This window comes from Poecilia reticulata, chromosome 7, assembly GCF_904066995.2.
Source record: "Poecilia reticulata chromosome 7, P_reticulata-male-v2, whole genome shotgun sequence".
Lineage (NCBI taxonomy): Eukaryota > Metazoa > Chordata > Actinopteri > Cyprinodontiformes > Poeciliidae > Poecilia > Poecilia reticulata.
The window spans coordinates 18470885-18482472 of NC_088836.1; the positions used below are offsets into that span (position 1 = coordinate 18470885).

The window sequence follows — 11588 nt, forward strand, 5'->3', positions numbered from 1 at the left end:
AAATGCTCGTGCTGCGCCTGCGCGGTTTCCATAGTAACGTTGTCAAACTTGGTTATTTTAAAAACCGCTCAGTCGCCGCTCTCAAGCAAGCTAGTTGTGCCACTTTAAGATAATATTGGCCCCAATGTCTGACGATGATGATGTGTACCTGTCCCCCGAAGAACAGTTGGGGGAAGATACGACTGCTGGAGAAGGCGAAGAAGGGGAAGAAACCGATAAGGTTCGTGTTATAGCGGTAGACTAAAGACGGTTTAAAAACAGTCCTTAATTTAGCTACTCATCTCAGTTTTGAGTCCTTAAAAGCCATATGTACATTTCCATTACAGTTCTCAAATGTTTATTCAGTTTTACTTCTGCCAAAAAAGCTTGTTTAGCCTGTTTCTACACCTGTAAATAGCTACTATAGGAAACTATAATAAAAAAATGTTGCAGGATCCGCTACTAGCCAACGTGCGAGCAGGTAAACTGTTGACATTATTCATACCACTGGCAGAGTTAAATTTTTGAAATGGCTTCAAACAGGAAGTTCCTCATATCAAATTTTAAATATATTTCTCAAAATGTAACTTGGAGAATAAGTTGTGGGAAAAAACGATAAATTGTATGATGAAAATAATTATCAATGGAAATATCTTTATGGGCATTACCGAACCCTTAAAACGTCTGACGAGCTTTTAAATGAATCACAATTCAATCTTGGACCCTTTCCTATGTGTTTGCATAGAAAAGTATATTTTTGATTAAGTTTTGCTTGGAAATCAGGAATTCAATGTTTTGAACAGTCCCATTGCAACTGTTACCTGGCTTACTGCAAAGCGGCACTGAAATTTGAGTTTTAAAATGGCGCCCGATTCACTTGACCGGGTTAAAAAAAAACATTGAAAAAAAGTAAGTTTAGGCAAGTTAAATAATGTCTTAAAGTCCAAAAAACGCTTGTGAAAAACCTTGTCTTTTGGATACTTATCACATATAAATAAAGGCTTAAACAGCCGTCTGTGAGTAATTAATCTGTATAACGTGTTTCACTTAGTAAATTAAGTTACTGAAATCAATGAACTTTTTAAATAAAGATTTGTTGAATGTGACGACTGACCACAACAACCTTAAACAGAGATTACATTTCCTGCAGATGAAGCAGCAATCTGTCTTGCCGTTTTCCATGCCATCATGACTTGGGAAGAAATGCTCTGCAGCAGACTCCAACCCATCCTGAAAGCACGCACAGTGTTTTGGAGAGAATGCGGGCACGGCTCTTATATTGGTTATACACTGACAAGTTTGCTCTTATAAGAGCACACTACATTCCCACAGCAGCCCCTCAAACAATTAATAGTAAAGACTTTAAAACATTCAAACTTTGGTACTTTGGCCAGAGCCTTTACCTCCAATGTTTTTGTGCGTTTGTGTTTAAGTAACGTTCACAATAAAACTGGCTTCTCTGTACTCCTCAGATTCAAGTGTTGCCATTGAACAAAGAGATCATCATTGAGGGGCTTTCATTGCTCTGCCAGACAGGAAAAAAACTGGAACATGCTTTTATCAAACTGGACCTTAAAGAAAGGTAAGCAGCTGAAAAATGTTATTGAGTGCCAGCCTTAATGGTCGGAAAGTGTGTCATGTTCAGACATTCAAATATCCACACCATATTTAGAGACTGAAATCTTTGCATGTAGATAGATTTTAAACTCATATGTTTTCTTGTGTCTCTGACTCAGAGCGTTAACTGACATAGTTGCAATCAGCAGTTATATTCACATACGTTTTCTGGACTTATCCAACAACTACATCTCTGATCTTTCTCCCTTGGCATCAATGACTCATTTGCTTTGGCTGAAGGCAAGAAAGTCTTGACTTTATATAGAAAGTTGCATATGTCTGAATCATTAAATAAAACTCATACTGAAAGCAAATCTCTCTTTTGCAGGTTGACAGAAACTCTATGACATCATTTAAAGAGCAACCTTTATCTGAGTTTGCCTTCCTACAATGGTTGAGTGTGGCATCAAACCAGATTGTAGACATGGAAGGCCTGGTTGGACCGTCCATAGAGACGCTCATACTTTCAGGTTTCTCCTTTTCACATTTATCCAGATCATTAGTCTAACATGTTTACCAAGCGTTTCTATTAGTGGTTAAAATTAAAACCATTTCAATTGTTCATAACTCATATAATTAAATCTTAAAGCATATGTTTGTGAAAAGAATTATGTGACACTTTGAAACTTTCTTTCAGGTAATAGTATTCGGAAAATAAGCGGTATGCAAAGTGCCGATTTTGCCAATTTGGTTATTCTAGAGCTGAGGGGAAACCACTTGGAAACAACAAGTGGCTTTGACCTTCCAAACTTGCGGAAACTATACCTGGTAATACAAAGCATTGTGATTTGGATAAAATAAGTCATAATTTCTTTGTCAACATAATCAGTCTTTGTAGAAGTGAATGTAAAATAGTAACTGTATGCATCAAATCTTGTTTTTCCTCAGGCCCAAAACTTTATCAAACGTCTTGAGGGTCTAGAGAAGCTAGAGCGCCTGTCAACCCTACATCTTCGAGACAATCAGCTTGAAACTCTGGAAGGGCTCTGTTCTGAAATGAAGAGTCTTCAGTACCTCAATGTCAGGTATTGTGGTACAACAACAAACTGGTGCCTAAATATACCTTTGGGGAATTAGCAAACTCTATGAACCAAATTTTTTTTACTACCATCTTTTTCTCCCATAGAGGAAATGCAATCGCTGAAGCAGACGCCTTACGAAGCCTCCGCTTTCTGATAGGTTCCCTGAAAATTTTGGTTATTACGGAAAATCCAATAGTGGAGACATTAGTCTATAGGCCCACTGTACTAGTACTCCTGCCTCAGCTGGAGCGAATTGACAAAGAGCCAGTCTCCCTTATAGAGAGAACAGAAGCTCGGAGGACAATCAGGGTATGAATATGTTGTTTTCATATCTCTTTAGTTTTTTTTTTATTTCAGAAATGTTTCAGCTTTTAATTAAGTGTGTGTGTTGTTTCAGGACCTTAAGGAAGCGGAAGCCACACCTGAACCAAAAGATTAATAGAATGGGGAAAGTGGTGCTTTTTTGAAAAGAGGAGCCTCTTGTGTATGAGTCAGCAACTCTGATACAAATGTGTTTGTAAAACATGTCTCTTGCATGAGTAATGTTCTGATTAACTAAGTTTGATTTCTCATACATAGAAATACAGCCAACTGTAACCATTATATCTAGTTGTTTTCAATAAATGGAAAATTGCAGAGTAACTAACATAAAAAAATGTGCTTTGGCTGCGCGATAAAAAGGAATTTTGTGTGTGAATATTGTATATTCAGTTTTTCCCTGAGTAAGGATGATAGGGCAGAATCTGCTACCCACACTTCCTTGTAGCCAGCGTCCCAGGTCCAAATTTAAAGAAACAGTTACATTAGCTGTGCGTAGGCAAAAAACGTATTTAGAAACATGATCTAATGTAGGTAGGATGAATTACATCCTTACTAATTAATATTTGTTTTATGTCACTTTATTTATGATGTATGTAAAAAAGCAAGTCGACGGAAGTGTGAATGTTATGGCGTTATCCATTTTTTATGTTTATAACAAAATAAAATGGAGACATAATGATATACTGAATAGTGACATCGCTATAACAGTTGTAATGCAGTAAAATGTCAACTTATCAAATGAATATTATATTATTTTTCTAAAATGCAGGAACACACATTTTGTCATAATCGCATACGGTTTTTACGTAATACTTAACGTTGCCCTGCAGACTTCTCTATTTGTTTAAAAATCGCTTTTGCGGTAAAATGGTGCCGAATATGGTCCTGCAAGTTTTCGATTTACAAAAGAAAGACGACCTAAGAAAAGTTGTCGAAAGGTGCATCATGCTCTGCTTAACATACGCAACTTCTCTTCCTATAATGATTTGATTGGATGGGGGCTGGCTCGCCTGGTAGACATAAACCTCCCTCCGTGACAGTCGTTCCTCCTCCTTTCAGTCGTTCTATACGCCCGGCAGCTAGCAGCGGCCTTCAAGTCCAGTAGCAGCCGTGTGCGGTGTTAAATTACTTTAATTAATTCTCCAAGCAAACAAAGCGTTCCAGTTATCCTCCTAGAGACCATGGCTAGCTACCACAAACCCGACGAGAAGACTCTGCAGGGACTCAAAGACATTGCTAACAAGCTAAGGATCCACTCCATCAAGGCAACATGCGCTTCCAACTCTGGGTAAGTTACACAAAGTTACTCTGAGTCGCCAAGGGTTAAGGAAATCACACGGAATCACTGGTGGAAGATTATTACCATAGTCGTAGTGTGCAGACGATGCACGCGCTACCTGTGGGGGCCTGGTGGCTGCACGTGCGGTAGATTATGTTCATGCGGCGCAAGTTAGCCAGAGCTAACTGCGTATTGAGAATGCCGCTAGGGTTGTCTGCTTTCAGGAACACAGCAGGGTCTAAGGAAATTCAAGCCCACTAGATGGTTCATTCAAAGCCTCTTCGGTATAACGTTATATTTTAAGTCCCCCCCCCCCCCCCCCCCCCTCAAGGTACTTTTTAATGAGCACAGATAAAGTATGATGCTGAACCACTATCACATGCTCCTGTTTTGTGGTCTCATGGTCGTTTTCTCTTCTGGGGATTGTAATATCAGTTTATAGAATTTGGAACGCTCATAATTTTTCGTAGATGGCAAATTAAGTTTTGGTTTGATTTATAAACTTTTGGCTAGTTATGCATATCTAAGTTGTTTGCACACAATGTGCCTGTAATTAAATATTTCTATAGTTTTAACAGTTCTTTTCTCATTGTGAACGCAAAATGTTGAATATTAAAACATAAGTATAGGTTCTACTTATTTCCCCAAATGACGTTGAGGTGCTTTTTTTGTCCCCACATAATTTTTAGTCTCATTTTAGTTAATCAGGTATTGAAGTGTTTGCCTCTCCATTAGGCAGTAATTGATATTAACTTTATAGACTTTTGTATTTGTATTTTTTATTTTGTTTTTGTCATACACAAGATCTGCTTTAGGGCAGGATACAGCAAAGTTAGAAACTCCCTTCTCATTTAATTAACCTATATTTAAAAATGGTCAAATTCCCTAAATTTTCTTTTAAAAGAATCTGCATTCACTGTATGACGATCTTGTCCAGATATGTCTAGTAGTGTTACCATTGGAGTCTTGTACTTGAATGAACTGTTCTTGTCCAGATTTCAAACAAATGCACCTTTTAACTGCAAAAATTGAAAATTAATTACCTTGTGGTTTTGGCTCCTGTGTATGAACACCAGGTAAACTATTTTACCAAAACAGAATAGTGATTAAAATCTATTCAGCTCCTTGAAGAATTGGTGCAGATTTTTGTTTTCACACAGAAAATAGCCCCATTGGTTGATGCGAGTCGAGGCATGAATACTTGAAAAGGGTGCAGCTTTATCAGTTGGTGTAGCTGGCCTTTGCTCCTGCTCTGTTAAATATAGTAGAATGGATGTCACATGCACTATTACGCCTGACTAATTTATTTAGGGGAGAGCAGGGGGGAGTTTTGAACCAGATTCTTGCTTTCTCATTTTAGCCTAGTCATCACTGAGGAGAATTTTTGTGGGAATGCTGACATATGAATCAGTTTTATGTCATGTATAACACTTGGCAGCTACTTTAAAAAAAAAAAAAAGTTTAAATTCTTGACTAAAGAGTGATTCACTCATGGATTATACTTGTGCTGCACCCTTGACTAAACCCTTATGCAAATTCTCTTTCTTCACATAAAAGGCCAGTTGATGAGTCTCTTTGGGTTAATACTTCTTCCTTCAGAGAAGGAAATAAGGAAATCTTTGTCTGAAATGAGGCTCGCACAACTTGTTACAAAGCAAATCTTAAGTTGTACTGCAACTGTTTCCTCGTTCTGACTAATGCAGAACAATGCACTCTTATTGTCTTTCTCTGAATCTGCCTTGCTTTATTTTCAGCAGGGTCTGTCTCAACAAGTGGAAGAGTGGTAAATTAAACAACTGGATATTGCTTTTTAATATAAAATTTAACAGTGAATGATGTACATTTTGCATTGGATTTTGTACAAGTTCTCAGCATGCTCAAAATGGTACCGGTTTTAACTTGACCACAAAGGGAAGCTGAAATCTGTTGGGCAACTCGGGGTTTCTAGAAATGTTTACAATAATCCCAACCCCGTTTTAAGCAACTAACAGTTACACAAGGCGTTTTTGCAAGTTTTTTTTTTTTTTTTTTAGCTTGAGGACCTTTGTGTGGTAACCAGAGGTGGTTGTGTTTAAAAATTAACAAGTTATTGATCGATGGTGACGTTTTCTGATCTCAATGGGTCGCCTTCAAAAGCATTATCTGTCAACAATACAGTTGTGTAAATTTTGTGTGTTGTGGTCACGCTCTCTCGTTGAACAGCAATTCTCGTACAGTTGTTCTGTCACTATTAACATAGTGCTTTAAACAGGACATGATTTAACTTTTTCAGACTAAACATGAAGTTTGAATGTAACATGCATGCACTGGCATGACGGTCTTGTATACTAATATTGTACCTGGGCTGTCAGCTGTCACTAATTGACTCCTTTTGATTTTGGTTCCTAAGCCATCCCACATCGTGCTGCAGTGCAGCGGAGCTCATGTCTGTGCTCTTCTTCAACGCCATGCGCTATAAAGCAGATGATCCTCGCAACCAGTGCAATGACCGCTTTGTGCTCTCAAAGGTTGGTGCTTGATGCAAATTTCTACCTGAGAGTTGTTCATTTTCATTCAGTTGGCTGGTGATCACACATCTGTAACTCTCATCAGGGTCATGCTGCCCCTGTCCTGTATGCTGCCTGGGCAGAAGCAGGTTTCGTGAAGGAATCTGATCTGCTCAACCTGCGTAAGATCGACTGTGACCTGGAGGGGCACCCCACACCTGTAAGTTTATAAAATTGACTGGATTTTTTTTTTTCTTTCAATATGACTGGGAAAAATGTAATGAATGTAAAATGTAACTTTTCCTTTTTCAATTTACCCCGTTATATCACAGAAACTAGCATTTGTTGATGTGGCAACTGGATCTCTTGGCCAAGGTCTTGGAGCTGCTTGTGGGATGGCCTATACTGGCAAGCATTTTGACAAAGCCAGGTCAGTCAAAAGACTTTTTTAAATTTTTTTATTCAAGATCTGAATTGAGGAACGGTTAGAGTTAAACAATTTTGGATTCTTAATCTCTTTTTCAGGTTTAAGAATTGTTTCATTTAGATTTAAATTGTAATATTAACACCCTTTGTGTCATCTCAGCATTGCTTAAGAAAGCAGATTGTTTGTGCAAAATGACCTGAGTGTTCTCTGGGCCACCATGTTTAAAGACCAAAAGGTCTCAAAACTAAGCATCTTTTGCTGTTTTAGTGTAGTGTTGGCTCCTTATCTTTCTAAAAGGTAAATTTAAATACTATTAGTTTGCACAGCAGTGTCCAGAGTAGGCATGAGCTGTTTACCAGTATCAATGTATTTAAAAAGTCATATAGTTTGCAAACTGCAAAATTCAGTCATACTATTCATACTGCACAGACTAGATGGTGGGGCAGGTGGCCTGACTAGCGAGTGACTTTATACATTCTCAGATTTAAAGTTTTGGCATCTTTTTAAACTCGAACAATAATTCAGGACCCTTTTGATCTTACTAGCTTGTAATTGTATAGAAGCCACAAACGCTTCCTTTTTTTTTCTTCTCTATTCACTGCAGCTACCGTGTGTACTGCATGCTTGGTGACGGTGAGTGTTCGGAGGGCTCCGTGTGGGAGGCCATGGCCTTCGCTTCCTACTACAAGCTGGACAACCTGGTGGCTATCCTGGATGTCAACCGTCTCGGTCAGAGTGAGCCTGCACCCCTGCAACACGAAGTGGAGACCTACCGCAAACGCTGTGAAGCCTTTGGGTCGGTAACAACACAAACTAACACACTTTCACTTTTTAACCTATGGGGACAAATTTGTGAGTTTAATATTATGAACTTTTGGTTAAAATTAGATTTTTGCCCATTTAGTCTATTCCCAATTCTAATGTTTTTGCTGTGAGCCTCCCATAAGATTTTATAAATTTAACTGATATTGATGATGAGATTTATTTTAGTAATAATTTCTATTATGTTTAAATATGTGTAGGTGGAATACGTATGTTGTGGATGGGCATGACGTGGAGGAACTGTGTAAAGCTTTCTGGCTGGCTAAGCAGGTTAAGGACAAACCCACTTGCATTGTTGCGAAGACCTTCAAAGGAAAAGGACTCAAAAGTATGTATTAGCAAAATTTAAAGATGTTTCCTCACTTTAAAAACGAAATCTTAAATGTTCTTACTGAAACTTGTTTACCCATGGCTCTGCAGACATTGAGGATCTAGAGAACTGGCATGGGAAGCCAATCCCTAAGGACAAGGTAGATGGCCTTCTGAAGGACTTGCAGTCTCTGATCCAGGTCCCCAACAAGGCCCTCTGCCCAGAGCTGCCCAATGATGATGCAGCACCAGCTGACCTGAGCCCCATCTCCCTACCTACACCCCCAGCCTATAAGAAGGGAGATAAGGTATGAAAATACATTTTTATGTAAAAAAAAAAAAAAAAAAAACCTTCATGCTGTAATTTGGCTGTGAATGAAGACAAACGAATAATCGTCAATATTTTTGTTCCATAAGTCTGGCCGACTTAAATTTCTGTCATATGTGTGACCAGTTTCATTGATGACCCATCAGTCTTTACTTTACCCTGGTCCCATTTTTCCCTTTAGATGGCAACAAGGCAAGCCTATGGTGTAGCCCTGGCCAGGTTGGGTCAGGGAAGCAAGAGGGTGGTTGCCCTGGATGGAGACACCAAAAACTCCACTTTCTCAGAATTATTCAAGAAGGCCCACCCTGATCGCTATATTGAGTGTTTCATCGCTGAACAAAACATGGTAAATTAAACACACACTCTCTCTTCTTGATATTCTTCCCTGCTGTTCCATATGGTGTAATCTGTTGCTATTCATGCTTAGCCCTGTTATCTCCAGCTTCTTTGGTCACTTGTGGCCAGGTTTTTCCTTTGAGCCTTCAATGTTTGGATCTCTGTTATCTCATCAGTTGTCATTTTGACTTGTAGAACTGTATTTGCCTATAATTACAGGTAGGGGTAGCCATTGGCTGTGCTACTCGTGACCGCACAGTTGCATTTGCCAGCACGTTTGCTGCCTTCTTCTCTAGAGCCTACGATCAGATTCGTATGGGAGCGATCTCACAGTCCAACGTCAACCTAGTAGGATCTCACTGCGGTATCTCCATTGGTAAGATTATGGCTGTAAATGATTGCCTTCAAAAGTTCTGGTTTGCACGCATCTCTATTTTGAACTCATGGTTCAGGAGATTTCCTTGTTGTTCATTCATTTAAAAAAGCTGTTGTAAAACTTTGGTATGATCTGCCTTACTTCTCCATCACGGTCACTAAATAGTTAACCTAAATGTTCCCAAATAGCAGACTTTAGTGATGGCTTCTTTAGTCTCTTAAGTTCTGCACTTAAACATTATGTGGGTGTGTTCCGGCTTAAAACACAGAATTTGTTCAGTACACCTGCATGCTAAACCTCAAGGTTATTATCTATGATTAAATGGGAGAACTCTGTTCTTCACTGGTCATTTCTACCTTCAGGTGAGGACGGTCCATCTCAGATGGCTCTTGAGGACTTGGCCATGTTCCGCGCCATACCGACGTGCACAGTGTTTTATCCGAGCGATGCCGTGTCGACGGAGAGGGCTGTTGAACTATCTGCCAACACAAAGGTCAGAGGCCTGCCTTAAGATTGTCCAGCAAACATTCTTCCCAAGGTCTATAGTCACATACCGCTTTCTGTTCTTAGGGAATCTGCTTCATTCGTACTAGCAGACCAGCCACTGCAGTGATCTACTCACCAGATGAGAAGTTTGAAGTGGGTGTAGCCAAGGTAATCGATACTGGTGATTAAGTGATCTGAAAACGGGGCAGAACCACAACCGATCTTCATTTGATGTTTGCTGACGTTGACTGAATGGCCTCCAGGTTGTGCGCCAGTCTGACAGCGACGTGGTGACTGTGATTGGAGCTGGTGTCACTCTTCATGAAGCTCTGGCTGCTTATGATACGCTTAAAAGTGAAGGTAAACTCGCATAAAAAAAAAAAAAAAATCAAAATGAAAATTTTCTGAAGCAAATGGCAGCCTGAATAACCCAAACCTTAATTTGTAGGAAAAAACATTTGCGTAATCGACCCATTTACCATTAAACCCTTGGACGCCGCCACCATTTTGTCCTGTGCCAGAGCCACAGGGGGGCAGATCATCACAGTGGAGGACCACTACAAGGAGGGTAGGCTTGTTCCCTTGCTCCCATTGTCCTAATTGAGTTTGATGATGCATTAATGAGCTTTCTGGAACAGCAACATTTTATGGGGGAGATTTTTATGCATTTTCTTTTTGAGGAGTTGGTTGGATTAAATGAAGTTGTAGTAGTAAGAACATAATTTCCAGGCTACAACTTTTGCCTTGCGACTGCAGGACAAATTTTCAGCCACTTGTAAGTCATTAAAATAAAATGTGACCTATTTGATCTTTAGCAAATGAAGGCTAGTTGGACTTGTTGGGTTTAAAACAATGAACTTTTTAAGGGCTATGCAAATCTCCTAATTTTTAACATGTCCTGCCGTTGCTTAGATTTTCAATAAAGTTCCCCCTTTAAGCCGTGAAATCAGTTTTGGTTTTTGCTTGCAAGCATGCTTCTTGTTAATTGTCTCTGTCCAGGTGGTCTCGGCGAAGCCGTGCTGTCTGCAGTGGGCAGGGAGCCCGGCATCGTAGTTACCCGGCTGGCAGTGAGTGGTGTTCCCCGCAGTGGGAAGCCCCAGGAGCTCCTGGATATATTTGGCATCAGTGCCAAGCACATCGTCACCGCTGTCCGCCAGACCTTTGCAAACTAAAGACTCCATCTTCTGAGCTTTCATCACAACCTGCTTCCATCTATCAGCCACAGCGTCCACACCAGCTAACCTCTCTACTGCCATCTTGTGGCTTTAGAACTGCAGTTCACTAACCATGTATTGCATTTTAAGAGCAGAGTGTAATGTGTTTTGCAAATAACCCTTTACCTTTGTTCACCTTTGTCAACCATTCCTTTTCCCAAATGCTTGTTGAAGATGAAAACTACTGTAACATTTGATGGTACAAATTTTGATTGTGAATTAACTCAGGCCACCACTTTTGTCATCATTCCCCTTATTTTATTTTTTTCCTCAACTCTGGCTTTTCACTATGACTGCTGTTTTTGCAATGCACTATATCTCTTATGCAGTGAAAACCTTTAGCCCAGAGCTCATATGTTTACTTTACCGCAGAATTAAGTCACACAATGACATTCCATAGCAATTCCTGATCCCACAAAATGTAACGACGCTTTTGATGTTTGCAGATTCTCAAGTCTCACCTGTTGTAGCTGTGATGTGCTAAATTAAAAGTTCATGGTTTAACACCATTATTGCCGTCTGTTGTTTAATTCTAATTTCATTGGGTTTTTTCCACTTCATCTACTGAGATAAATGTGGTTGTACC

General features: G+C 39.6%; 2 protein-coding genes across 2 annotated transcripts; both read left to right on the forward strand.

The window, feature by feature from the left end:
* Positions 1 to 6: 6 nt before the first annotated feature.
* Positions 7 to 3260, forward strand: lrrc23 (leucine rich repeat containing 23). Its single transcript, XM_008413819.3, has 8 exons — positions 7 to 220; positions 1452 to 1561; positions 1716 to 1836; positions 1925 to 2066; positions 2234 to 2364; positions 2485 to 2621; positions 2723 to 2927; positions 3016 to 3260. Exons 1-8 carry the CDS (start codon positions 125 to 127, stop codon positions 3055 to 3057), a joined length of 984 nt encoding a protein of 327 aa, XP_008412041.1. The 5' UTR covers positions 7 to 124; the 3' UTR covers positions 3058 to 3260.
* A 701-nt stretch (positions 3261 to 3961) lies between these two features.
* tktb (transketolase b) lies at positions 3962 to 11511 on the forward strand. Its single transcript, XM_008413820.3, has 14 exons — positions 3962 to 4227; positions 6608 to 6725; positions 6811 to 6924; positions 7037 to 7134; positions 7736 to 7927; positions 8154 to 8281; positions 8374 to 8570; positions 8772 to 8936; positions 9146 to 9302; positions 9665 to 9795; positions 9873 to 9956; positions 10052 to 10148; positions 10237 to 10356; positions 10788 to 11511. The coding sequence occupies exons 1-14, from the start codon at positions 4121 to 4123 to the stop codon at positions 10958 to 10960; spliced, it is 1881 nt and encodes a 626-aa protein (XP_008412042.1). The 5' UTR covers positions 3962 to 4120; the 3' UTR covers positions 10961 to 11511.
* The last annotated feature ends 77 nt before the right edge of the window (positions 11512 to 11588 follow it).

What these genes read in the sequence shown, in the direction of transcription:
- lrrc23 (XM_008413819.3), top strand. Translation starts at nt 125, where the DNA reads ATGTCTGACGATGATGATGTGTACCTGTCCCCCGAAGAACAGTTGGGG. An exon ending in AGAGACGCTCATACTTTCAG is followed by an intron (nt 2,067 to 2,233) that starts GTTTCTCCTTTT and finishes ACTTTCTTTCAG; the next exon opens with GTAATAGTATTCGGAAAATA. An exon ending in CTTCAGTACCTCAATGTCAG is followed by an intron (nt 2,622 to 2,722) that starts GTATTGTGGTAC and finishes TTTCTCCCATAG; the next exon opens with AGGAAATGCAATCGCTGAAG.
- tktb (XM_008413820.3), top strand. Translation starts at nt 4,121, where the DNA reads ATGGCTAGCTACCACAAACCCGACGAGAAGACTCTGCAGGGACTCAAA. An exon ending in CCTATAAGAAGGGAGATAAG is followed by an intron (nt 8,571 to 8,771) that starts GTATGAAAATAC and finishes TTTTCCCTTTAG; the next exon opens with ATGGCAACAAGGCAAGCCTA. An exon ending in AACTATCTGCCAACACAAAG is followed by an intron (nt 9,796 to 9,872) that starts GTCAGAGGCCTG and finishes TTCTGTTCTTAG; the next exon opens with GGAATCTGCTTCATTCGTAC.